This window comes from Erinaceus europaeus, chromosome 11, assembly GCF_950295315.1.
Source record: "Erinaceus europaeus chromosome 11, mEriEur2.1, whole genome shotgun sequence".
Lineage (NCBI taxonomy): Eukaryota > Metazoa > Chordata > Mammalia > Eulipotyphla > Erinaceidae > Erinaceus > Erinaceus europaeus.
In genome coordinates, this window is record NC_080172.1 from 81,404,759 (window position 1) to 81,431,890 (window position 27,132).

Below are 27,132 nucleotides of genomic sequence, written 5' to 3' on the forward strand. Positions count from 1 at the left end.
GTGGTGCACTTCCCAACATATTTTCAGAACCTAGATACAGACCAGGTCCCATGAGATAGGGCACATGTGCACACGTATCCATAAACTTGGGGAAAATATGTACCTTAAAGTAAAAGTGCACAGTAGTCTACAGTGACTCAGTAAGTGCAGCAAGCAAATAGAAAAACCTTAATCAGACAACATAAAGTATTTAATCCAGGATTCAGGTCCTGGAACATGATGGCAGTGGACCCAGTGGGAGTTGTATTATTGTGTGGAAAACTGGGAAATGTTAATCATGTACAAGCTATTGTGTTTACTTTTGTATTGTATTTACTTTTGGGTGTAAAACAATCCCCCAATTAAAAAAATAAATAAAAAAGATTTTCATGTTCAAAGTCCAGACATCCTAGTCAGTCCCACTCTAAACCAGAGCTGAGGGGAAAAAAAAAAAAGTACTTAGTCAAATATTTTCTACTTATAATTCCCTATTTCTCTTCCTTCAAGCACTCTAAATCCAACCATACTATATAAAATAAGATAAGGACAAGAGACTGGCACACTCTAATGATCTAATGATGGACCTTTTGATCACTACCAGACCATTCCATCATTTGAGGCCAGAGTCAAGGAATCCTGCAATTCCCATAGATATAACGGGCCTAGACCTCTAACAGATTGCTCTCTCCACCATCACTGGTCATCTCCATCAGGCATGACATCATAACATCTCTTGTGAGCTTCTACAGGACCTTGCCCTCAGTATAAAACAGTGGCAGAAGTCACCCTGACAGGAGGCAGGGTCTGCCACTCGAGACAGACTGGTCCTGAAATGAGTGCAACCTAGAATGTTCCTAGCTATGACCATGAAATGTGAGCTCAGACTGTCAGGGCTGTAGAGGTTACACAGGCTCCTATGCTAAATATGAATAAACATGGGCCCTAGGTAAGATCGATGGGGTTTACAGTTAACAATATTTATATACATTCCCCATATTTGGGAGCTTCTTTCTTCCCTGATTCAGCTTTCTCATCCTGTCTTCAACTTTGAAACCATCTTCCCAGACAATGTTCCTAGCCTACCTGAACATTAGTTGTTGGGCTCTGGCAAAAATTAGTAAAGTTATGGGCCTCTTGGAATATACCTAAAATAGACTTCTTAGCTCCTTCCAAAATGAAGACCCCAAATTTCATATGCTATACTTTTACCTTTAGATTCCTGATTGCTAAGCAAATTGTTCTGCTTTATCTTAATGCTTTTCAGCCACCAAGTTGAAGATGCTACTGTGATGCCAACCTGACTTCCCTGGGCAAACGACCTCATCGATGTGTCCTAGAATCCTGCCTCCCCAGAGTCCTACCCCACTTGGAAAAGAAAGATAGAAACAGGTTGGAGGTACGGATCTACCTGTCAATGCCCATGTCCAGCAGAAAAGCAGTTGCAGAAGCCAGACCTCCCACCTTCTGCACCCCATAGAGATCTTTGGCTCATATTCACAGAAGGATAAAGAATAGGGAAACTTGCAATGAAGGTGAGAGGATATGGAATTCTGGTGGTGGGAATGGAGTAGAATTGTACTCTTATACCACAATCTTGTCAATCATTATAAATCACTAATAAGGTAAACAAAGAAAGAAAATTTCAGCTGTCCATTACTGGAATAATTGGCCTGAGATGCTGAGTTCAATCTTCAGATCATACATGCCAGAGTGATGCTATGGTTTCTCTCCCTTTCTTATGGAATAAACCTTTTAATAAAAAGTATTGGGAGCCGGGTGATAGCGCAGCAGGTTAAGCGCAGGTTGCCAAAGTGCAAGGACCGGCGTGAGAATCCTGGTTCGAGCCCCCAGCTCCCCACCTGCAGGGAGTTGCTTCACAGGCAGTGAAGCAGGTCTGCAGGTGTCTATCTTTCTTTCCCCTCTTGGACTTCCCCTCCTCTCTCCATTTTTCTCTGTCCTATCTAACAATGATGACATCAATAACAACAACAATAACTACAACAATAAAACAACAAGGGCAACAAAAAGGAATAAATAAGTAAATAAATAATAAAAAAACTTTAAAAAATAAAAAGTGTTTTACAGACTGTTATGTATATACTTCAGTACATGTATTAATTTGAAAACTGAAGATATATATATATATATATATATATATATATTAAAAGAGAGCGAGATACTGAGTAGAGTGGTTACCAGTGCATTCACATCTAAATGAATGTTATATCAGTTCTATTACTTACGAAAAACAGGGGCTGGGTGGTGGTGCACCTGGCTGAGCACACATGTTACAATGTGCAAGAACCCAGGTTCGAGTCCCCAGTCCCCACCTGCAGGGGACAGCTTTACTTAGTGGTGAAGCAGGGCTGCAAGTGTCTCTCTTTCTCTCTCCCACCCTCTCCCCTCTTGATTTCTGGATGTCTCTGTCTAATAAATAAATAAATATAATAAAAAAAATTTTGTGGTCTGTGAGGTGGCACAATGGATAAAGTATTGGACACTCAAGCATGAGGTCCTGAGTTCAATCCCTGGCAGCACATGTACCAGAGTGATGTCTGGTTCTTTCTCTCTCTTCCTATGTTTCTCATTAATAAAAAATAAAATAAAACTTATGAAAAACAAATCTTCCCACCACTCATAAACCCTTTTCTTATCTCTGACATCTAAAGAGATTATAGTCCTACTTTGATTTTCTAGGATGTTTCTAATACTTTACCTCTAAATAAAAGACATAAAGTCATGTCTTTATGTGACAATCCAAACCAAATTGCTTTAGTATGGGATTACAGTTATGATTCTTTGTTGTTTCCATTATAACTTTAATAATATCTCTATTTGAAATCAGACTCTGTAATACAAAGACCTGTGGATGACTGACCTCCAGTATTTGTGATATATGTCCATGCTTTGACTGCAGGACAGAGGACAGGCCTATTGCATCTGGCTTTTCTAGACTTTCTAGTGCCACCACAGTTGCACTAACAATGTAAGCATATCAAATACTGTAAAAATCTCTGCCCTCGCTAAATGTGAAGATAATGGGCCCTAGGTTAGATTGATGGCAGTTAGAGTCAATAGTGTTTATACACTTTCTTAATATTTGGGGGCTACTTTGTGCCCTGATATAGCTTTCTAGTCCTATTCTCAATTCTGACACCATCTTCCCAGACAATACTTTCAGCCTACCTGCATGTTAGTTACTTGGGATCAAACAAAAATTAGTTAAATCAGGGGCCCCTTGGAATATGCTTAAAATAGACTTCCTAGCTTCTTCCCACACAAAACCCCTTAGTTCCATCTGCCCTGTTCTTACCTTTAGGTTCCTGATTATTAAACAATTTGTCCTGCTTTATATCTTACTGCTTTCAGCCACCAAGTTGCAGATGCTACCATGAAACCAACCTGACTTCCCTGGGCAGATGACCTCACCAATGTGTTCTAGAACCTCACCTCTCCAAAGCCCTATCCCATCAGAAAAAGAAATAGGCTGGGCTTATGGTTTGACTTGCCAATGTCCATGTTCAGTGGAGTAGCAGTTACAGAAGGCAGACCTTCTACTTTCTGTACCCCAGAATAAAGTATAAAGAATTCTGGTCCATACTCCCAGAGGGATAAAGAATAGGGTAACTTCTAATGGATAGGATGGGATATGGGACTCTGGTGGTGGGAATTGTATGTAATTGTACCCCTCTTATCCTACTATTTTGTCTATCATTATTAAATCAATGATAATAATAATAATATCTACGGGGGAAAAGCCTATGCCCTATAGGAACTTTCCAGTAGAGAGACTATAGAGGGACTGAACTAATGAGGGGGAAAAAAAAATTCTCCACAGGATACACCTTAGAACTATGATCTGCTGGTCCTTTCCTTTTCCTTCTTCCTTCCTTTCTTTATTTCCTTCTTCCTTCCTCCAGTGTTATCACTGGGGCTCAGTGTCAGCACTATGAGTCCTCTGCTCCTGGTGACCATTTTCCCCATTTTACTGGATAAGGCAGAGAGAAATTGAGAGAGGAGGGGAAGAAGACAGGGACACCTGCAGTTCCGCTTTGTTTGGGGAGAGAGGGTTTGAACCTGGATCCTTGCGTGGATCCTTTCGCTTATTCTTCTTCTACCTTTTTAAATATTTATTTATTTATTTATTTTCCCTTTTGTTGCCCTTGTTTTATTGTTGTAGTTATTATTGCTGTTGTTACTGATGTCATTGTTGTTGGATATGGAGAAAGGAGGGGAAGACAGAGAGGGGGAAATACAGACACCTGCAGACCTGCTTTACCGCCTGTGAAGCGACTCCTCTGTAGGTGGGAAGCCAGGGGCTTGAACCGGAATCCTTATGCCTGTCCTTGTGCTTTGCACCACATGTGCTTAACCTGCTGTGCTACTGCCCAACCCCAATCCTTTTGCTTCTTACTATTTGTGCTTAATCAGGTACACTACTGCCCCCTGTCCCCCTCAACCCCATGTTTTCTTTAGTAAAGTTACAGATCCTAGATATAGGTAAGGGCCTAGGGGACTGGGTACATGTATATACATATCCATAAGGTAGGAGCAATATATACCTCAAAATACAAGTGCTTAATTAATTTAGAACTACTTAACTCAGCAATCTAGTAGGAAGGCCTAAAGAAGGCACCATACATTTGTTTAAATCTTAAGAGACAGCCAGAAATAAAGAGGGGAGGGAGTGATAGGCAGAGAGAGAAAGAGAGAGTCACTGCAACACTGCTTCACCACTCACAAAGCTTTCCCCCTGCAGGTGGGGACCAGGGGTTTGAACCCATGTTCAAATAGAATAGAATACAAAAGCTGGAAAAGGGCAAGAGACTGGCTTACTTAATGATTGCCTTTCTGGTCACTGCCATCTATGCCATCATCTCCCTAGCTCTCGTCATAGAATCCTTGGATATCCACAAAGATTCAATGGACCTAGACCTCTAACAGATCCTTCTCTCCACCATGACTGGTCACTTCCATTAGGGACATCATTATAAGCCCTCTTTTGGACTTCTTCAGGACTATATCCTCACTTTCTGAGGGCCTGCTCCACTCTCTGAAATAAGGCTGAGTCATCCTACTCTGCCACTCAAGGAAGACTGGTCCTGAAATGAGTGCAACCTAGAATGTTCCTAGCTGTGACCATGGACTGTGAGCTCAGTCTGACAAACACTCAGATATTGTACAGGCTCTTGTGCTAATTATGAATAGATATGGGCTCTAGATTAGATCGTTAGATCATTATAGTGAACAGTTAATTGCATGTATAGATCTTTGAGTTTCTGAGCAACTCTCTACCCTCATCCTTCTTCATAGTTCTATTCTCAACTTTGACACCATCTTCCCAGACATTATTTTAATCCACCTGCATGTTAGCTATCATGCTCCAGAAAAAAATACTATAGTCATGTCCCCCTAGAAGCATATCTAAAATAGACTTCTTATCTTCCTCCATCCTAAAATTCTTATTCCCCTCTGCCCTATTCCTACATTCTGGTTCCTGTTTATTAAATATTTTGTCCTGCTTTATATCTTATCAACGTTCAGCCACCAAGTTGCAATGTGACTATGATTTCATCCTGAATTCCATCAGGGCTTAGAGAGAGAAAAAGAAAATAAGTCAATAAATAAAAGAATCTTATTGTGAAAGGTGATAAATTAGAAAAGTATTATACTGCATTAATAAAAGTAGGCTTATCTCAAATTAAAAAGCAAAACAAGAGTCATCATCACAAACTGTCCTTCTAGACTTTCTACTGTCCTTCCGCTGCTCCTCATCTCCACTATTCTTCTAGACTCTTCAGTGAGCACCATGCTAATTGGTAAAGAAAATCAGTTACAACCCAGCTCCGTTATTACAGAGAAAGCACCAAAAGCCCATTCCAAGTAAAACTAAGCCTATTATCTCCTCCTTCCCTCTCAGTTTCATCTTTAAATAAATAAATAAATAATTAAAAAGAGCTGTTTTTGGAAAATGTATATGAATAAACCTCTTACAAAGTCCCAGGATATAAACATATTTGTAGTTCATAGCAATACTTTTCAAAAAGCCCCATCTGATAATTTGTCATGATCAAATAATAAATTTGTGAAGAGTCTTGTGCTGTAGGTGCCAATCTTACTGTTCTACCAGTGCTTGTTACACAGCCTCATATATTAGGTTGCCATAATGGTTGTGTTACTATGTGGCAACTGAGGATTTTCCATGCCTTTGAGCGAACAGGTTAGTAATTAATAGTTGGGAAATATCAATAGGACTACAGAGGAACTAACAGAGGACTAGATTTAGAGCTATTCTACTAATGTTCAGGTTTGAATTTCTTTCTTTGTGAAGGTAGAGATTATATTCTCAGGTGCTTTAGGCATGGGTGAACTGTATTCATGAGGAGGAGTGGGAGGTGAAAGTATTGAAGATACAAAGTTAGGTCATTATAGGAATGAATTCTAATACGCTGCTAGGTTCAAGATGAGCTTTCTTTGTTCATTTTATCTATTTATTTATTTTAATTTTTAAAGAATTAATGTATTGGTGAGAGATAAAAGGAGGGAGAAAAAGAACCAGAGCATCACTCGAGCACATGTGCTACTGAGGATTGAACTCTCATGCTTGAGAGTACAATGTTTTATCCACTGTGCCACATCCAAGACCACTCTTCCTTAAAAAAAATATTTATGGAGGGGGGAGGGTGGAGAAAGAGAGAGAGAAAGAGAGAGAGAGAGAGAGAGGGAGAGGGAGAGAAGTGGAGATATGGAAGATTAATTACAGCACAGGAACCTTCTATCATGACAAAGTACATCCCATGCTGGGAAGACCTGCTTGGCAAGGCAGTCACCCTACCCAGTGAGATATCTTTCTAGTAAACTAGACCCCATTTGAATTAATAATTTTAAACACTAACCTAAATATTTTTTCAGGAGAGGTTTTAAAAATCTAGTCTTCCTTAGATTCCTCTCTAGTTAAGTGCAAAGGTCTTAGACATTGTTGCTATGGGTGATGACAGAAAACAGTTAGAGTTGAAAGAATAAAACATAATGTAAATATTGGAATGCCAATTTGCATCCGACTTTCCTTTTTTTTTTTTTTGTTTTGCCAGAGCACTGATCAGCTTTGGTTTATGGTGGTGCTGGGAGTTGAAGCTGGGACTTTGGAGCCTCAGGCATGAGAGTCTCTTTACTTAACCATTGTATTATCTACTCCTGCCCCCAACTTTCCATTCTTTTTAGAATTTGATTTTATTCTCCATCTCTAAAATAACAATTAATGGGCAACTAAGTAATTATAGATTCGCATTGGCAGCGCAAAGATTGAAGGCTATTACTTGGTAACACTACCCAGTCCTGCTTGTTGTCCTCAGTTCTTAGTAACATAGTTGTTCAATCGCTTTAAGAAGACTTTTGGGAGTAAAGGTGCATTTCAAAGTGGTTGAATGTCATATTTAGATCCAGCTTCCCTTGCTTGACAGTGAAATGACCACAGAGTCCTGCCACTGCGTCAAAAATCAATTACAAAACAGAGGAGCTTTTCATGTCTTTTATTTTTGCATTAGTCTTAGAAGACAGACTGGAAAACCACAGCTAAGAAGGAAGAGAATCACTAAAATACAGAAACTATAGTATTGACTCTCGTCCCCCGCCCCCCATCCGGGTGAGATGCCTTCCAGTCCAGACTGTGGATCTTCTGAAGTTGGAAGGGTTCCCTTGGCAGAAACACCTTGGCAGCTTTTAAGCCAGATCAGTGCGAGGACGATGTCCTCCTACCTCGGAGACCCAGATTTTCCTCTAGGGGCAGTATGTCTCTCTACACCACACCCGGAGTCCCAGGGCAACAAACCCACGTCTGCAGCAGGCCCCAGGCCAGGTGGGAACCAGCCAGGCGCCGCGCTCGCCCTGCAGTTCCGCGTCTGCGCAGAGGCCAGGGGGTTGGGAGCGGGGCTGGCCGGGGAGGCGCTGGGTGCGCGGGAGCCAATGGGCTGGCGCAGGGGAAGCCGGCTGTCGGCGGCGGTGGGCCGGGCGCGCACTGTTGGGATGGAGGGCGAGCGCCCTGCAGCTCAGCCGCGCTCCTCGGGGCTCCCGGCTGGGGGCGCCGGCGGCGAGAACCTGGGGGCCGGTGTCTCCCACCCGGGCAGCAGCGGCTCCTCTGTGCTACTGCCGGCTGAAGTGCTGGATCTGGACGAGGACGAGGATGACCTGGAGGTGTTCAGTAAGGTGAGGGCGCTGGCGGCTCGTCCCGGGAAAGTTCCAAGTCAACTCCCGGAGTTGGCAGCGGTGCGCGGCAGCCGTCCAGCGCGCTCGCTCAGCCGGGCGCAGGCTCCAAGCTGGAGGTGGGTGCGGTGCGCTGTCGCGGGCCGACCTCACCCGGTACGTCGCCGCATCCGGGGCTGAGTCTCGGTGGGCCTCGAAGCGCAGGCACTCCCTTCTCTGTACTTCGACCTTCGACTTCACAGATCGTTGGCTTGGCTTAATTTGCAAAGTTGTGTGCGTGTGCATATCTATGTGTGTTTTCTTTTTGCTCCGTCTTTAACGCTGACATCTGTAGATACTGTCCGAAATCTTGGAGGCTGTAGTCCTGAGAAAAGTACCGTCTTCCCTGGCCTCTTTTTGGGAGTAGCCAGCCCCGAACTCCTGTCATGTTGTCACTGGCTGTGCATTTGAGACTTGGGTGAGATTTGAGACTCGAAATGACTCTCACGTCTAGTGGATATCGGTGCAAGAGAATTCCCTTTAGGAGAAAATGGTTCCTGTGTCCAACAGGGCTCCTGCAGCAGAGCTGAGGGATTTTCTGATAATATACTGCCATTCCAACCCAGTGTCAGCCACTTTCATTTTTTTTTTTTTCTTCCCCAAGAACGGCTAGGACCAAAAAGCCCCTCATAATTTGTTATTATAGTTGGCGGGAAATTGACTTGTTCGTGGTGCGCTTAAACTGTGGTGCATTGTAAATTGGTGATTGTAATTTTTCCTAAAAGGTTTTGGAAAAGAGGAATACCTTTCATGAGGGGCAGTTGATTATCATTCCAGTTTCTCACATTGCTGTTGTTAGAAGACTGGAGATAAGAACCTTATATTAATTACTAAGAAAGCTACGAAGTAGATTAATGTTTCTTTGAGATAATAGGTTAAAATTACATACATAATTTGTGCTTTATTCTGGAAGAGTAAACTGAAGTTATGAAGTGAACAGGCACACTATGATCCCAAAGAGGAATATGCAAAATGTACCCTCTCCCCCTTTTTCTTTTTGCATTAAGTGAAGCAGTAGTAGACACAGCTGTACTCTGGATATTTAAAGTTCCAGTTGTGTGCATTTGTTAAAAGTTATTTGGTCTTTCTATGTATTCAAATGGTAAAACAGTGGATTTGCTTGTAAAAAGCAATTACTACTGACATTTTGTACTTAAAACATTCTTTATGTTTAGTCTGGGACAATCAGGCAATTCTTTATATTCTCTCCTAAGATACTGCTACTTTGTGAATATCATATGATTGCATTGTGAAACTTTTATCGTGGAGAGAGGAAGAGGGCTATTGATGGGAGTGACAGTTGAGTGTTAGAATCTTCTTTGGTTGTTATTAGACTTGTTAGGTAATTTCTCATCCCTGAGATTCTAGAATCAGTTTTAATAATTGCCAGAGATCTAAGGTGAAGCTAATGACTTATGGACTTCAAAGTATTTCATTTACTTAGGCCTCTGTAAGTGTTGGGAGTTAGTGGGAGTTAAAATTCAAGTGGAAAAGAAATGACAGATTGCAGGTAGGAGCAGTTCTACATAAGCATTTCTGGTGAATTGCTTAAAGCTATTTCAGAAGAAAGGAATCTAAATATTCATGGTTCTGATCATTTGTTGAGATTTATTTTCTAAATAAAAGTTCACTATCCACATACTTTTACATTTTTAATAATGTATTCTTTTTAAAAGATATAAATTTTAGTACAGAAGATTGTGAATCAACCCAGTTTGATTAGTGCTGTAAACATGTTGGGGACTTAGAAACTAAGTTAAGAATCAGTTATAGAAACTGGACACACCCATTAATGTAAAAGTATACGATGATTGAACCTAAAAAGATTTTTTAAAAATATATTTAGCTGTTTGTTTTTGTTTTTGTAAGTTGAAAACTTTAGCAGTTAACCACTGTTAGACAAGTAAGTTTAAATATTCTGTTTGACCTACTTTCTCTACTATAGAACTTTACTGCTGCCTATGCTGAGTGGTATCAATAGTTACTTTGTGTACTTTTATTACCTTTTAGTATTTTCTTCGTTTGAGGGGAACTATATTATATGCAATAAATTCCCTTTATTCTTTTGAATTCCCTTTATTTTGTTTTTTTTAATTCCTCTTCCTGTTATTTTTTATTAAATTCTGTGATTTGTAGAGGAAATAGTAGTTGTAATACAGATGGGTAAGTAGCTCACAAACACTGATGTGCTTATTTAGTATTCAATAAGTGGTAACTCTTATTTTTGGCCATTTAAAAAGATATTCAGGAAGCAAGATATAGACCATCTCAGGTAATCAATAAATTAGCAAATGTAATTATTATCATCACCACCACTACTCATCTTTGAGAATTCATAGAATGCAGGTGCGGTATGCAAGACCTAGAAATCATTTTTTTTTTTTTTAAATAACTGGTCCAGAGGAAGTTCTGAAAGGTATACACAAGTAGACTTTAAATTTTAATCTCCAGCAAAACTATCAAAACTGTAAAACCATTTAATACACTGTTTATGGACATTTTACAAAGAGGTAATTTTGGTTTTTTTTAAAGAATGATAAAAACTAAGATTGTATAGATGGTAAATCAAAAATATGAAAATGAGCTTGTTCTCTGAATGAAAAATGTGAAATTATTACTGATATTTTTGTGTATAAGGTTAATTTTAAGGGACTAATTGGATGTACTTGTTGAGACATCCAATATCTATCAAATCTCTGTCAACCCAGACATTCATCATAATCATAAAGGGACTTAACTGTACTGTTCAGCAGTTCTATCAGATATTTAGAAGACATTGGAAGTCTGATGACTATCACATTTTTTTTCTCTGAACATTCTCTTTTTAGTTCATCGTGTATACCTGTGTTACTCATAGGCTAGAGAGAGAATATGATAGTTTTTCTGTGATTTAAATGAAGAAGGTTTTAAAAATATACTTATTTATTATATATATATAAAATTTTATTTTATTTTATTTTTGCCTCTAGGGTTATTGCTGGGGCTCGATGCCTGCACCACAAATCCACTGCTCCTGGAGACCATTTTTTTTCCCCTTTTGTTGCCCTTGTTTTTTTTATCATTGTTGTGGTTATTATTATTATTGTTGTTGTTGCTGTCGTTGGATAGGAACAGAGAGAAATGGAAAGAGGAGCGGAAGACAGAGAGGGGGAGATAAAGACACCTGCAGACCTTCTTAGCCGCCTGTGAAGTGGCTCCCCACGGGGAACCCGGGCCTGGAACCGGTATTCTTCCGCTGGTCCTTGAGCTTCGCGCTACTTCGCGCTACGTACACTTAACTTGCTATGCTACTGCCTGACTCCCAATATATTTATTTATTAATGAAAGAAACCAAGTGTAATTCTGGCATATATAGTGCTAGGGATCAAAGTTGTGACTCTATACTTGTCTTTTTTTTTCTTTTTTAATTGCTATCAGGACTGTTGAATCCACCACTCTCCTGGCCATCCCCCCCTTTTTCCCCCTATTTTATTTGATTGGACAGAAATATTGAGAGGGGAGGGGGAGATAAAAGAGAGAGAAAGATAGACACCTGCAGACATGCGTCACCATTTGTGAAATGTCTCCACTCTACCAGGGTAGGGGTGGAGGTTCTAACCCGAGTCCTTGCACATAATACTATGTGCACTTAACTGCATGTGCCACCGCCCAGCCCATTACTCTTCTAAGTTCTTTGCTCTATCATTTTACCATCTCCCAACTGGCAGAATGAGTTTAATGAAATATATATTTAAAGAATTTGAGTCAGGGTTCAGAAACGAGGTGTACTTAGGCATCTAGAGACTTGCAGTATTAAAATTCCAGTAGTTCATCCTTTCCGAAAGGGGAGAGAAAAGTAGAACCCAGTGAGAACTGGAGCTGTGGAAGCGGCCCTCTTCCTCATTAGCCGTGTTTACAAAGAGATGTACCTGGAAATGTGGCATTGCCAAAAATAGGGTACCAGATCAGGGAAGAAATGAGGAGTGCTTTTCCTAAGATTTTCTCCTCCCGTTCTTGGATATCCTGCTTGTGGTCTTTTCTGAAATATCACAAGCTTTTATGCTGCTATAGGTAGGGGTCACCTGCAAGAACGCAATAGGTTGGATGAGAGCTAGGGCTGGAGGTCAACACCAGTGAGCACAGTACGTAGTACAGCAGTGTGGAGAAGAGCTTTGGATAAAGATAGCCTCATCACTGCCCTCCCATTTCAGCATGTGACCTGCCACTTTCTCATCATAAGAGAGCTGCATATCTCTCCTTAAATCTGGGTGAGATGCTGACTGCTTTGATCAATAGGGGATGATGCTGTGTAACTTTCAGTGCCTCCACTTTGGTCATTGGGAGACTATACATTTTGGGGCAACCATGTAAGACACCTAAAGTGGCTCCAGATTCGGCATAGTGGCTAAAGTGCTAGACTTTTAAGTATGAGGTCCTGAATTCGATTCCCATGAGTCAATGTAAAGCTTAGGTTCTCTTATCATTAAAAAAATAAATAAATAAAAAATAATTGCTACAACTTCCACGTTGTTCCAAAATTTCTTGGGAGACCATATATAAATGTTCTTGGTTGGGAGAGAGAGCCTGATGGTTATACAGACACTCAATGTGTGAGGCTCCATAGTCCCAGGTTCAATACTCTCTGAGTAGTGCCCTGCTAAAAATAAGTAGATAAATAAATAAATAAAATTAATCATATCTAAATATTCTAGTCAGCTGACCCAGGCAGAGGCCCTGGTCTCATTCAGAACCAAGTAACTGGCTTCTGAGGGAAGAAGACATAGGCTTTCCAGCAATCTGAAAGTACTGATAGAATTTTCCTCTTTGGAATGATTTTTTAAAGATATTTTTCTGGAATGTTAAAAAGTTTACCCATATAAATTAATGATAATTAACATTCACAGACCCTCCAAATAGTTTACTAAATCATATAAAGCAGAAACACTCCACTTCCAGATAGCAGAGGGAACCTGTAACTGAATTCAGAGCCAGGCATTGAAATACTTTTAGCCCTTGAATTGTAGCTGAGGCATTTTTACTATTTTGTCTGAATTCTTGACTAAGTAGACTTCTGAATCTAATAAAATATAAAAATAATAAAGTAATTTTATCTTACTAACTTTTGGGATAAAAAAACTATGACATCTAAATAAGCTATATGGCACAGTCATTACTAATTTTGATAAACTAGACTACCAGGTTCAGAAGATGCTGTAGTTTAACTTGGATAAATGCATAGCATCAAAGAAAGTGCTATTAGTCCTTTTTTATTTTTATTTTTTTTCCTATGGACTTTCTTTTTTAAAAAATTTTTATTTATTTATTTTCCCTTTTGTTTTCCTTGTCTTTTTATCGTTGTTGTGGTTATTATTGTTGTTGTTATTGATGTCGTGGTTGTTGGATAGGACAGAGAGAAATGGAGAGAGGAGGGGAAGACAGAGAGGGGGAGAGAAAGATAGACACCTGCAGACCTGCTTCACCGCTTGTGAAGCGACTCCTCTGAAGGTGGGAAGCCGGAGGAGGTTCGAACCAGCATCCTTCTGCTGGTCCTTACGCTCTGCGCCACGTGAGCTTAACCTGCTGCCCTACTGCCCGACTCCCGCCATTAGTCTTAATAAATTAAAATATAGCCAGTACTTATTTAGTTGTTAGAGACTATGATGTCTATATTTGAAATCCTGACTCCATAGCTTTATTTCTTTGGGCAGATTAGGTAAACCCCCAGTGCCTCACTCAGGCTTTCCATCCATAAAATGAAGGTAAATAATAAGCAGGAGAACAAAAATTACTTATGAAGAGTTTATAAATAGTGCTTAATTCATAGTTAGATGCTCTGGAGTGTTGGTCTGCTGTACACAGCCACCATAGGATTCTGCTGTGTGAAAGAAGTGCAAGGCGGCATAAGGATCCCGGTTCGAACCCCGGCTCCCCACCTGCAGGGGAGTCGCTTCACAGGTGGTGAAGCAGGTCTGCAGGTGTCTGTCTTTCTCTCCTCCTCTCTGTCTTCCCCTCCTCTCTCCATTTCTCTCTGTCTTATGCAACAACGACAACATCAATAATAACTACAACAATAAAACTACAAAGGCAACAAAAGGGAATAAATAAATAAAATAAATATTAAAAAAAAAAAGAAGTGCAAGGAAGGGCTTGTTCCTTTAAAAATATATATTTTTTTGAATTTTCTGTTTTTCTTACATTTGCTAGAGCAGAAATTGAGAGGAGGGAGATAAAGAAAGAGAAAAAGAAACACTTGTAGCACTGCATCACTACTTGTGTAGCTTGCCTCCTATAGGTGGGTACTGGAGGCTTGAACCTGGGTCCTTGTGCATAATAAGATGAGTGCTTAGCTGAGTATGTTACCACCCTGCCCTGGAAGGACTAGTTCTACATTTGCTTACCTCAGGTAACCAGCTTTGGATTTGATCACTTGATATGTGAATATTATATCTGAGGAACTAAATTCTAATTAACTTACATTTGAATGTAAATATTTACCTGTGGCTAGTGAGTACCAGCTGAAATTGGACAGGTATAATCAATATTTTATTATTAGTTTGGGTTATAGTTACCCAAGAAATAAACTTAATGACTCTGGGGAGATGGCTTTATTATAGCATTAAACATACATGCTTGAGGTTCCCAGATTCAGCAAAGCATGTGCTGGTGATGCTTTGTCTTTCTTTGCTTTCTTTCCCTTTTTTTAAAAAATTTTTTAAATTCTATTTATTTATTTTCCCTTTTGTTGCCCTTGTTGTTTTTTTATTGTTGTTGTAGTTATTGTTGTTGTTATTGATGTCGTCATTGTTAGATAGGACAGAGAGAAATGGAGAGAGGAGGGGAAGACAGAGAGGAGGAGAGAAAGATAGACACCTGCAGACCTGCTTCATCACCTGTGAAGGGACTCCCCTGTCGGTGGGGAGCCGGGGGCCTGTCCTTGTGCTTTGCACCACATGCGCTTAACCCGCTGCGCTACCGCCCGACTCCCTCTCCCTCTCTATCTTATCTAAAATTCTTTGTCTCTCTCTCCCCTCCTCTCTCTCTCTCTCATGTACACACAATAAAAAATAATTTTTTAAAAAATATAATTAAATGAAAAATTTTTTTTACCTTGATGATCTCGACTGAATTAATGAGAACCAACTGAAAGAGAGAGAACCAAAACTGCACTCTGGCATAACTAGTTTTGGGGATAAAACTAGTGACTGTAGGATTGTACATGCATTCGTCACGCATGTAATAATAGTATGCATATCTACGGTTAATATTTGTGCATTAAACATATTTAGTAGGTATATATGGCATGCAAGCACGTATGAATACACATACTTTGTGTGTGTGTGTGTGTGTGTTCTCTGTCGTCTAACTGAAAATTGAAATACAGAATTATAGCAGGCAGGTCATGTATTAACCCTTCCCTGACATATATATATAATATATTCTGATCCTGCCTTAATAAAACATCATTTTGGAGGGGTTTTTTTGTTATAAAAAGAGGGGTCAGGCGGTAGCTCAGCGGGTTAAGTGCAGGTGGCGCAAAGCGCAAGGACCAGCCTAAGGATCCTGGTTCGAGTCCCCGGCTCCCCACCTGCAGGGGGGTTGCTTCATAGGCGGTGAAGCACGTCTGCAGGTGTCTATCTTTCTCTCCCTCTCTCTGTCTTCCCCTCCTCTCTCCATTTCTCTCTGTCTTATCCAACAACCACGACATCAATAACAACAACAATAATAACCACAACAACGATAAAAAGCAAGGGCAACAAAAGGGGAAAATAGCCTCTAAAAAAGAATAAGGGCTGGATGGTGGTGCATTTGGCTGAGTACACAAATAACAATGCAGTGGACCCAAGTTCAAGCTCCTGGTCCTCACCTGCAGGGGAAAAGCTTCACAAACTCTCTATGTATTTCCCCTTTCCTCTTAATATCTGTCCTATCAGATTAAAAAATAAATACAGAATAGGAATAAAAGATTGTGATAAAAATAATAAAACAAGTAACTAAGGTGGATCTAGTGCTTTGTATGCTTATCTTACTCAAAACTGTATTCGCTGTAGTTATAACCATCTTTTATGTATTCTTTTATTTTCTTCTCAAAGGAAGTGAGTGTCATACGTATAAGTAGAGATAAGATGAGAAATTTTCAAAATCTCTTTGTGAATATATCGCCAACAATAGAATTAAAATAATAAGGAAATTTCAGAAAAGGCTTGTCAAGACTTTGATATTACTCTAGGTAGTTTTTTTAACATCTGAAAGATCTGTATGTACAAAAGACATTGAGTCTAAACAAATACCCTGCCTTTAAGGTCATATAGACTATATATGACATATGTTATGGTTAAATATAAATGTAAATCTAAAATATATATTGTAGTTAACCTGAACTGTCCATGCACTTCTGAAATTTGGTTCTATACTCTTTATTTTATACATTTTAGTGTTTTTAAAAAATATATTACATTATTTATGTTGGATATAGATAGAGAAATTGAGAGGCGGGGGGGGGGGAGATAGAAAGGGAGAGAGATACCTGCAGCACTGTGCTATCATTTGGAAGCTTGTCCCGTTATAGGTGGGGACTAGGAACTTGGATCCGGGTCCTTGAGCATACATACATATGTGTGTACTCAACTAGGTGCACCTCTACTGCCCCAAGCATTTTTCTTTCTACCACCCTCTATATTTTAATGGGAACCTAATAGTTTATTAGCTCTTTGTAATTTTATTCTTTCACATACTCTGCTTCCGTAGGGACTGAGCTTTATTCATTTTAGCCAAAAGTGGGTTTGGATCTGTCAGCACTGTCTTCCATCGTCATGGAAAGTGGACAGGGCTGCAGTAGTAGCAATTTTGTCACACATTTGCCTTCCTCAAGGAGAATAAACAAAGGAATTTTACTGATGATACACTCTGGCAATTGTGGCCTGTGGAAAAAGGCTGAGGAAGAGCGAAAAGTGATCTAGGTTGGAAAACACGTGGTTAGTTCCTGTAACAAACTTTTAACAAACTTTTTATATATTCAAGGAGAAGAAACAAAGGAGTTTTACTGATGATACACTCCAGCAATTATGGCCTGTGAAGAAAGACTGAGGAAGAGTGAAAAGTAATCTAGATGGGAAAACACATGGTTAGTTCCTCTAACAAACTTTTTAACAGACTCTTCCTGTCATTATGATCAAGGCTAGCTGAATGTTTATAGACTTTTAAGTACAAAGCTAGAATCACTAGGTCAAAAATAATGTGTGGACAGGTTTTAGGTCAGTTTAAGGGAGGTTTCTTTTTTTTTTTTCTTAATTAATTTATGTATTTATAAAAGGAGACATTAACAAAACCGTAGGATAGGAGGGATACAAGTCCACATGATTCCCACCACCAGATTCTGTTTTCTTAACTGAAGGTTCAAAAATGAAAGGAGTTTCTTAGCATGCCCATGAATTGTCACTAAAAATGCTCTGTCATGAATTGTATGAGTAACTCCCAGAGGACAGTGGTTATAACCCTTGAGCCATCCCATTAATAAAAGTCTATTACAAAGGGGATTTTTAATTTACTAAATTTAACTGTAAGAGTAGTGGAAAGTTGTAACTACATGGTCTTACTCATCCCCTCAACTCAGTTCCCAAAGGGAACTATTCCACCAGTCTCTGGTATATTTCTCTCCTCATACTTGTTAGTATTTCCATTTAATTCTTTGCTAATGATGTGACAATTCCTTACGTATCTAGCACCTAGGAGTGTTTGTTATCTTCTGTTTATTTCTTAGAGTCATTCTCTGTGTTTTGCTTACATTTATCTGAAAAGTTACCTTTGGCTTTATCTTCTTCTTCTTCTTCTCCCCCCCCCCCTTTGGAATTAGTGCCTTCTTTATATTCCCACTCCTACAGAGTAGTTATATGGTTAGCTCTAAGGACCATTAAAATAGGATCATATGTCTTCATTCTTCTAGCCTTTTGTCTCTTGTTGGTCCTGTGTGTTTTCAGCAAACTGATGTTTCCAGGGCACACAGCACTGATCATCACATTTTGACTGTCAAGGTTTTCAGTGATCAGCTTGTATCCTGGGTTTCTGTCATCCTTGCTCACCTTTTTTTTTTTTTTTTACCAGAGCACTGCTTAGCTCTGGTTTATGGTGGTACAGAGGATTGAACTTGGGACTTAGGAGCCTCAGGCATGAGAGTCTCTTTGCATAGCCATTATGCTACTTACCCCTGCCCCCTTGCTCACCTTTCTTTCTTTTCCTGAGCCTTATTACTCAAAGTGTGTTCTATAAATCTATGGATCACCTGAAAGACTTAGAAATGCTGTGTGAGAACCTATTGTAGATCCAGTGAGTCCGAATTTGCATTTTAAAATAGGACTCATGGGTGACTTGTTGGCACAAATTTGAAAAGCACTGATCTAGAAGCAGAAATCTAGGTTGGCCCACATGCTTTTTGGTGAGCTTACCCTGTATTTAAAAAAATTCTGTGTAATTATTGTTTGATCTTCAAAACAAAATCTCTTCATTATTTGAGACTCAATGTACTACTGCTTCTTCCCTAAGAGAAGATCTAGTCTCCCAGCTAGAATTTCTCTCCACTCTTTGCTCCACATATTTTAAATCTTCTAGTACTTATTATATTTTGCCTTATAAATATATACTCATTTCTCTTCTTTAAAACCTTATCTATCTTTAAGTTATTAAACTACTTGAAGATGGGAGAGTCAGAATAAATACATTCAGGAATAAATGTGATAGTGTATAACATGGCCTACAACCTTAATCTTATGTGTAGACCCAATTATTACAGTAATTTTACAGTGATCTGTTTTCAGTAGATTGTATTGCTTTGTTATTTCTTATCTAAACAAAATAGATATAAGCCTAAGTAGAATTAAAATATGTTGGTTGTAATAAATGGTGAGTAAATATTCTTGCCAGATGACAGAGCTATGCTGAATATCAGTTCTGGACAAAATCTATTTAAATTGCTATAGAAGAAATAAACATAGGGCCAGGTGGTGGCACACCTAGTTGAGTGCACATGTTACAGTGCACAAAGACCTAGGTTTGAGCCCCCAGTCCCCACCTGCAGAGGGAAAGCTTTGCGAGTGGTGAAGCAGGGCTGCAGGTGTCTCTCTGTCTCTCTCCCTCTCTATGTCCCCCTTCTTGATTTCTGGTTGTCTCTATCCAGTAAATAAATAAAGATTTTTTTTTTTTTTAAAGAAATGAAAATGGGAGTTGGGCGATAGCACAGCTGGTTAAGCGTACATGGCACAAAGCAGCAAGGACCAGCTTAAAGATCCCAGTTCAAGCCACCGGCTCCCTGCCTGCAGGGGAGTTGCTTCACAAGCAGTGAAGCAGGTCTGTAGGTGTCTGTCTCTCTCTCCCCCACTCTGTCTTCCCCTCCTCTCTCCATTTCTCTTTGTCCTATCTAACAATGATGACATCAATAACAACAACAATAATAACTACAACAATAGAAAGCCAAGGGAAACAAAAAGGAAGCAAATAAATAAATATTAAAAAAAGAAGTAAATGCTAAGCATAAAATAACTCCACATATGAAAACTTTCTTTTGCCTAGGAAGTAAACTCTTTAAACTATCTTTATGAGGAATGTTGACTAAAAGTAGTAGAAACCTACTCTGGCAAGAAGGGGAGGGATTTCCTTTTTAAAAATTTAATTTATTTATTGGATAGAGACAGCTAGAAATCAAGAAGGAAGGGAGTGATAGGGAGAGAGACACAGAGAGACACCTGCAACACTGCTTCACCACTTGCAAAACTTACCCCCAGCAGGTGGGGACCAGAGGCTGGAACGTGGGTCCTTGCACATTTGTTGTTAAAATTTCCGGACGGCTCCAGCTGGCCGGGCTGGCTTGCTTCACGGCGGGTAACAGAGACGTGGAGACAATGGCTGGGCAGGGAAGCTGTATTTCTTTATTCAGGAACAACGATTCATAAACTAAGACAAACTAATCACCAAACAGAACTCTGCTGTCTCTTTGCGGCGGCACAAGCACTCTCTCTTACTCTTGAACTCAGGAACTCTCTCTTACTCTGGAACTCTGGAACTCTCGTACTGGGGAACCCTCTGCAACTCTGGCACTCTCGAACTCAGGAACCCTCTCCCTTACTCTCGAACTCAGGACTCAGGAACCCTCCAACTCTGGCACTCTCGAACTCAGGAACTCAGGAACCCTTCAACTCTGGCACTGTCGAACTCAGGAACTCTCTGACTCAGGAACCCTCTCTCGGGGTTCCTTGGGGCGGGGCCAAGCAGGCCCGTGAAATTAATAGGACTGATCCAATTCTCTTGGCGGGGGAGGGCTAGAACAAACCAATGTAAAGCATACGACACACATTGTGACATGTGCGCTCTACTTGATGCACTGCCACCCCAGGCCCTGGTAGTGAATTTCCTTATTGGAAGTGCAAGTATAGAAAGGGACAGGCACTAGTAGAAGGTATAGGCAGCATTATATTTGGAAAGGGGATTGGATATTTTCAAACCCTTCTCCTCTCTCCAAAAAAAAAAAAAAATCCTTTGGAAATCATAAGAAAGGGAATGATAATTGTGTCGTGCAAACAGCAAACACTATTAATCATTGGAAATAGAGAAAATTATTACAAAGGTTTTGGGAAAATGATGTCAAGAGACTTCAAATTTGAAGTTTATATGCTTACAGATGCTTTCTTCATTCATTTATTAATGAGAATCAGAGTAGAGAGAACAAACCAGAGGAGTGAGAGAAGACCAGAGCATCACTGTAGCGTATGCAATGATAGGGACTGAATTTAGAATCTCATGCATTGCAAGTCTGTTGTGCTAACCTATTGCTAACCTAGTCTCCTGAAAGTTAATGTTATTATTTTTTTTCTTTTCTTTATTTTTCTTTATTTATTTATGAATGAGAAAGATAGGAGGAGAGAGAGAAAGTGATCCAGACATCACTCTGGTACCTGTACTGCTGGGGATTGAACTTAGAACCCCATGCTTGAGAGTCCAGTGCTTTATCCACTGTGAAACTCCCCGAACCACTTAAGTTAATATTACTTATGGAGTCTTTTTTTTTTTTTTTTTTTAAAGATTTATTGGCTTTTTGAGGTAGAGATAAATAGAAGAGAGCACTGCTCAGTCATATATGATGCTGGGGATAGAACCCCAGAGTTCCATGCAGGCAAAGCATGCATTCTCCCACTACTCTGCTGAATTATTTAAAAAATATATATATTTATCTCTATCTACTCCTTCCCTCTCTATTCATCTCTGTATCTATCCAATAAATAAATAAAATATTTTTTAAAAGAATACATTTAAACATTTACATTAGTAAATAAGTGAGGGCTAAGGATTAGCTGGTTTGGATAGTGTGTTACTTTACGATGTATATGACCTGGCCCCTACTGCATGGATGAAAACTTCACTGCCATGGTCTTGTGTCTTCTCTTTACATCTCTCCATCTCTCTCTCTCTCTCTCTCTCTCTCTCTCTCTCTCTATATATATATATATATATATACACATATATACATATATATGTATATATGTACACATACATATATATACTTATCTCTCCCTGTCTAAAAAAAGTTAAACTAGCAGTTTTAAAAATTGAAATAATAATTTTATTATTTTTCACTGTGAGAAATGTTTTAAATGACATACTTCTTTTATTGCTTTTAACTGACTTTACTGAGCTATAAATGAAGTGCTGTAAAATTCACTTATTTTAGGTGAACGATTTTTTCATAGCAAATTTTCTGAATTGTCAGTGGATACAGTGAACTTGCACTCTTGAGACTGAGTTAGAGTCCTATAAGTGCTTATGCTCTGATCTCTCCCTTGCAAAAAAATCAGTCAATAAATCTTTAATTTTAAAAAATTATTTATTCCTTTTGTTGCCCTTTTTTATTGTTGTAGTTATTATTGTTGTTATTGATGTCATCATTGTTGGATAGGACAGAGAGAAATGGAGAGAGGAGGGGAAGATTGAGAGGGTAGAGAAAGACACCTGCAGACCTGCCTCACCGCCTGTGAAGCGACTCCCCTGCAGGTGGGGTAATTTTTTTTTTTTTTGCTGAGTCATATATCACTGTAAGTCAGCTTTAGAATATTTTCATCTTGCCGCAAAAATCTCCTGGGTCAGCTGTCATTAATCTGTTCACTCCCTGTCATAGCAACCACTACTCTGTAAATATGTCTGTACAGATTTGCTTCCTTAGTGTTGGTATGCATGAGACCCCTTCTGTTTCATTTGGTTTAAATCCCCCCTGCTTAACACTATTCTATTTACATAACCACTTCATTCTATTTGTATAACCGCTGTTAACAAGTACCTCCCTCCAGGGCATTGGTTCAATCCCCACTGTTTCATGATATGTTTTTGCTCCACCCCCCCTCCTTGTCACACCCTGATCCTCTCCTTGTCACACTCTGATTGTCACCAGTCACTTTTCTCTCCACCCTCTCTATGTCACACCCTGTTTCCACCCTACTTGGCAAGTATATATAAAGACAGCATTGTGAGTTTTAGAGTACTTTACCTTTAGTTTAGCTCAGCTCGGCTTAGATTGTGCTGCGTCCTGCATGAATAAAGAGATACTGCCTACAGCTCAACTATGAGTCCCTGGTCGTCTGTTACCTGCCCGTGAAGCCAGCCCGGCGAAAACAACCTAACCGGTCGAAAACGACATGTGGCGCAACAACGTGGGACCAGACCTGCGCAACTCCCAGATAAGTGAAGACTTTGCCTACCTATGCACTATGGTCTTCTCTTCTACTTACGAAGAGGTTTGCCAAAGCCTCTACTGTTTCATTATGAGACAGTTTCTCTGTCTCTGGAACATTTTACTCTGGGCCACACTTCGGTTCCCTCACCGGGAACTTTGGTTTCTTATGACCAGGATCATAGAGCTTGGGAGATGCACGGAGATTTCTCCTTGGACTTTATGGATTCCCTCTCCCATGTTTCCTGAGGAAAAGGACTACATTTTGCTCCAGGCCACAATTTGGTTCTTTATGACCGTGATCGTAGACCTTGGGATATGCATGGGGATTTCCCCTGGAACTTTCTGGACTTCTTCTCGAATGTTTCCCATGGAGAAGGACTACTCTAATTTGAAGAACATTCTCGAGTACCCTGGCAGTTCCCAAGTATGGAGACATGTGGTTAGTTCTACTCTCCTGATTGGATTCTTTCTTCAATGGGAAGACGCTTTTAAAAATGGGTGCCTGAAGCAATCCAACAAGAACAGTCAGAAACACCCTAAATGGAATTTCGAGGACCTTTTTGGACTAGGTCGCCCTCCGGGGATTCTTAATCCTACATGGTGAGATCTTGATAATCTGGTTCAAGTTGCGTTTCATAAGAGAATGATTTGAATGACTGAATTTTTGTTTGACATTGACTTAAAAAAAAAAAAATGCTGGACGCAGCCATGATTTCTAGAGACATCCAGAAACAATTCAAAAATTGTTTTTTCCCTCCTAAGATTTCTCTTTTACGTCTTGACATGAATCTGAAACGTTTAATCCTGAAAACTGTATGAGTTATGGGTGGGGCAGATAGTGCAATGATTATGTTAATTATTCTCATGCCTAAGGCTTTTAACCGTGGTTCTTCTGTTTACCTTTCCACATTTTATTGAGTTTAAACTGTTTTAACAACCTTGAAATGATACTAGAAAGGACTTCCAATTATAATGGAGTTATCAATTATAGTAAACTTCTAATCTGCTACAAGTTTTGTTTGACAAGTAAGTGAATTTCAGCTGTCAAGTCTTCACATGAAAAAGCATCTACTCAAATGGAATTCCCGGAAATCCATTTGGACCCCTGTTCTCTGACATCGCCCCCGGAAACCAATAATGTGACCTGGCATGACCTGAAGAAACAGATTCACAGACTCGAAAGCTCACTCTCTACAGAAAAGCAGAATTCTGGTGGCCAACATTCCCCATCGAGACAGACGTGCAGCGTTTCATCCTCCGGCATTTTCTTCTGTGGTCAGCTACTTTGGACTGACACCTCCATCGGACTTACTGGTACACACTGCTGTGTTTCTCAAAGACTAACTTCAGCCAATTGCCTTGAAACTTTATAGACCATGTCCCCTCGCCTGCAGGCTCTGTCCCAGAGGCAGAAAACTCCCCCTCCTTATTAGGTTATGCCCACAGAGGCATGAAGCGCCCCAAGAGGCAAGAGATGCCCACAGAGGCAGGAAACGCCCTTTGAGGCAAGAGATGCCCCCAGAGGCATGAAGCGTTCCCAGAGGCAAGAAATGCCCTTTCGCCTGCTAGGCCTTGCCCTTTGAGGCAAGAAAAGCTCCACTTGGCATCACACTGGTTATTGCTGTTCGCCTATTTTGTTTTCCATGTCTTATGCCAGTTCTTTTGAAAACGCCTGTACAATATACATTTCTGTTCACCCCGCAATGGCCATTAGTTAAAAAGAAAGGGGGAATTGTTGGTATGCATGAGACCCCTTCTGTTTCATTTGGTTTAAATCCCCCCTGCTTAACACTATTCTATTTACATAACCACTTCATTCTATTTATATAACCGCTGTTAACAAGTACCTCCCTCCAGGGCATTGGTTCAATCCCCACTGTTTCATGATATGTTTTTGCTCCACCCCCCCTCCTTGTCACACCCTGATCCTCTCCTTGTCACACTCTGATTGTCACCAGTCACTTTTCTCTCCACCCTCTCTATGTCACACCCTGTTTCCACCCTACTTGGCAAGTATATATAAAGACAGCATTGTGAGTTTTAGAGTACTTTACCTTTAGTTTAGCTCAGCTCGGCTTAGATTGTGCTGCGTCCTGCATGAATAAAGAGATACTGCCTACAGCTCAACTATGAGTCCCTGGTCGTCTGTTACCTGCCCGTGAAGCCAGCCCGGCGAAAACAACCTAACCCGTCGAAAACGACACCTTAGGACATTTCAAAATAGAGTCTTAACAGTTATGGTCTTTTCTGCCTTATTATGTATGACCAAAGATATTCTTGGTATCTAGATCTTATACATAGAATTGTTTTTAAAGTGCCTAATTTTTTTTTCAGTAGTTCTGAGAAAGTTAATTGTATGTGTGAATGTGCATGTGTGCATACACATATTGTATCTAATTGAATATTGATTGATATTTTTGTCAGCTTTTACCAATGTGTCCTGGAGCCTCACCTCCCCGGTTCCACACCCCACTAGGGAAAGAGAGAGACAGGCTGCGAGTATGGATTGACCTGTCAACGCCCATGTTCAGCGGGGAAGCAATTACAGAAGCCAGACCTTCCACCTTCTGCATCCCATAATGATCCTGGGTCCATGCTCCTAGAGGGTTAAAGAATAGGAAAGCTATCAGGGGAGGGAATGGGATATGGAGTTCTGGTGGTGGGAATTGTGTGGAGTTATACCCCTTTTATCCTATGGTCTTGTCAGTGTTTCCATTTTATAAATAAAAACTTAAAAAGTTAGATTAAAATTAATAATAATACTATTCTGTGGCTTGGGAAGTGACACAGTGAATAAAGCCTTGGGCTCTCAGGCTGGGATCCCAAATTCATTCCCGAGCATTACATGTGTGAGAGTAATGCTCTGGTTCTCTCCCCCCCCCAACATTTAATCTTTGAAATGTATCCATGTTCTAGCATGAAATTGTAGTTGATTTTTATTGATGTGTTGTATATGTAGCCTGGGCATATATAACACATATTAAGCATTCTTTGTATTTTTTTTTTTCCTATTTCTGCTAGTGCTGCCTTTGATGTACTTTACTTCCTCAGGTTTTTGTGTGCTACATACACATTGAAAATGATTATTCTTGTTCTAGATTTCTATTTAACTTTATAGGACTGAAAAAGTGAATTCAGTGTAAAATCTTAGAGATCATTATCATATCTCAAGGTATATTTGACTAACTGACAGAAAGTCACATACTGACTCCTTCACTTAATAGTAGTTAGGAGTTTGACCAAGTGGCTAAATCTGATTCCCTCATCTGGAAAACAAGAAATAAAGATTGTTGGTATCTGGTTACAAAAGGAAAAGGTAGAGAATATACTTCTTTTGGGTTTTGTTAAGGCTAAACATTAGACAGTTATTATAGTGTTAAGCCAGGAAGATAACAGTGATTCATGTAATAGACTATAAGGCACACCTGAGCAGTGCTCTGGTCAAAAGTAAAAAAAAAAAAAGTTCTTCAAGCAGATATGTACATCATATTTTTATCAATATTATTTTGCTTTAATAATCTTTAATTCAATGCCAAATATGATCTTGCTAGGAATTTGCCAAGTGGGAACACTGGCTCAGAAAAGTAAGGAGATTTGGCCAAGTTCACAGCTGGTACATGTCTAAACTTGAATTAAGTTTAGTTTCATTTGATTGCAGAGGTTTTCTTTTTCTTTTAACGTACCACTGATTTTTTTAGGGGGGAGAGCTGTGATCAGGAAAAAATTGTGTCAATATTATGTGCCAATTTTCCATAGTCATGTGCTTTGTAGTGCATAAAACTGGAATTCGAGGTATCTTTCTGCACAGCAATCTGTTAGAAAATAGAAACAGTGGTGGTCTGTGAGGTGGTGCAGTGGATAAAGCATTGGATTCTTAACCATGAAGTCCTGAGTTCGATCCCCGGCAGCACATGTACCAGAGTGATGGCTGGTTCGTTCTCTCCTCCTGTCTTTCTCATGAATAAATAAATAAATAAATAAATTCTTTTAAAGAAAAAGGAAAATAGAAACAGTGGAAACAGAAATATGGCTTAATGGATATTCATACAAGGGTATATATACTACATAGCACTAGAAATTATGTCAAACAAGATTAGAGTGTTGTACATCCATTTATAGAACATGACACAAACTGGCTTTTCCCCCCAATCACATTTTCAGCAGTGTTCCATAGAAAGCTTTTCTAATTTTATTATTATTATAAGCAGGCAGATTGAAAGAATTATAAA

At 39.7% G+C, this 27,132-nt stretch overlaps 1 protein-coding gene across 3 annotated transcripts in view; it reads left to right on the forward strand.

Moving 5' to 3' along the window:
- Positions 1-7,897: 7,897 nt before the first annotated feature.
- Positions 7,898-27,132, forward strand: part of SNX7 (sorting nexin 7) — a 117,613-nt gene continuing 98,378 nt past the window's right edge. Inside the window, exon 1 of one of the 3 annotated variants that reach the window (XM_060202128.1) lies at positions 7,898-8,181. In XM_060202128.1, the coding sequence (XP_060058111.1) occupies positions 7,942-8,181 (240 nt within the window). In that variant the 5' untranslated portion in view covers positions 7,898-7,941. The remainder of the gene's footprint in view (positions 8,182-27,132) is intronic. The other 2 variants (XM_007526960.3, XM_060202129.1) reach the window with 2 other exon arrangements.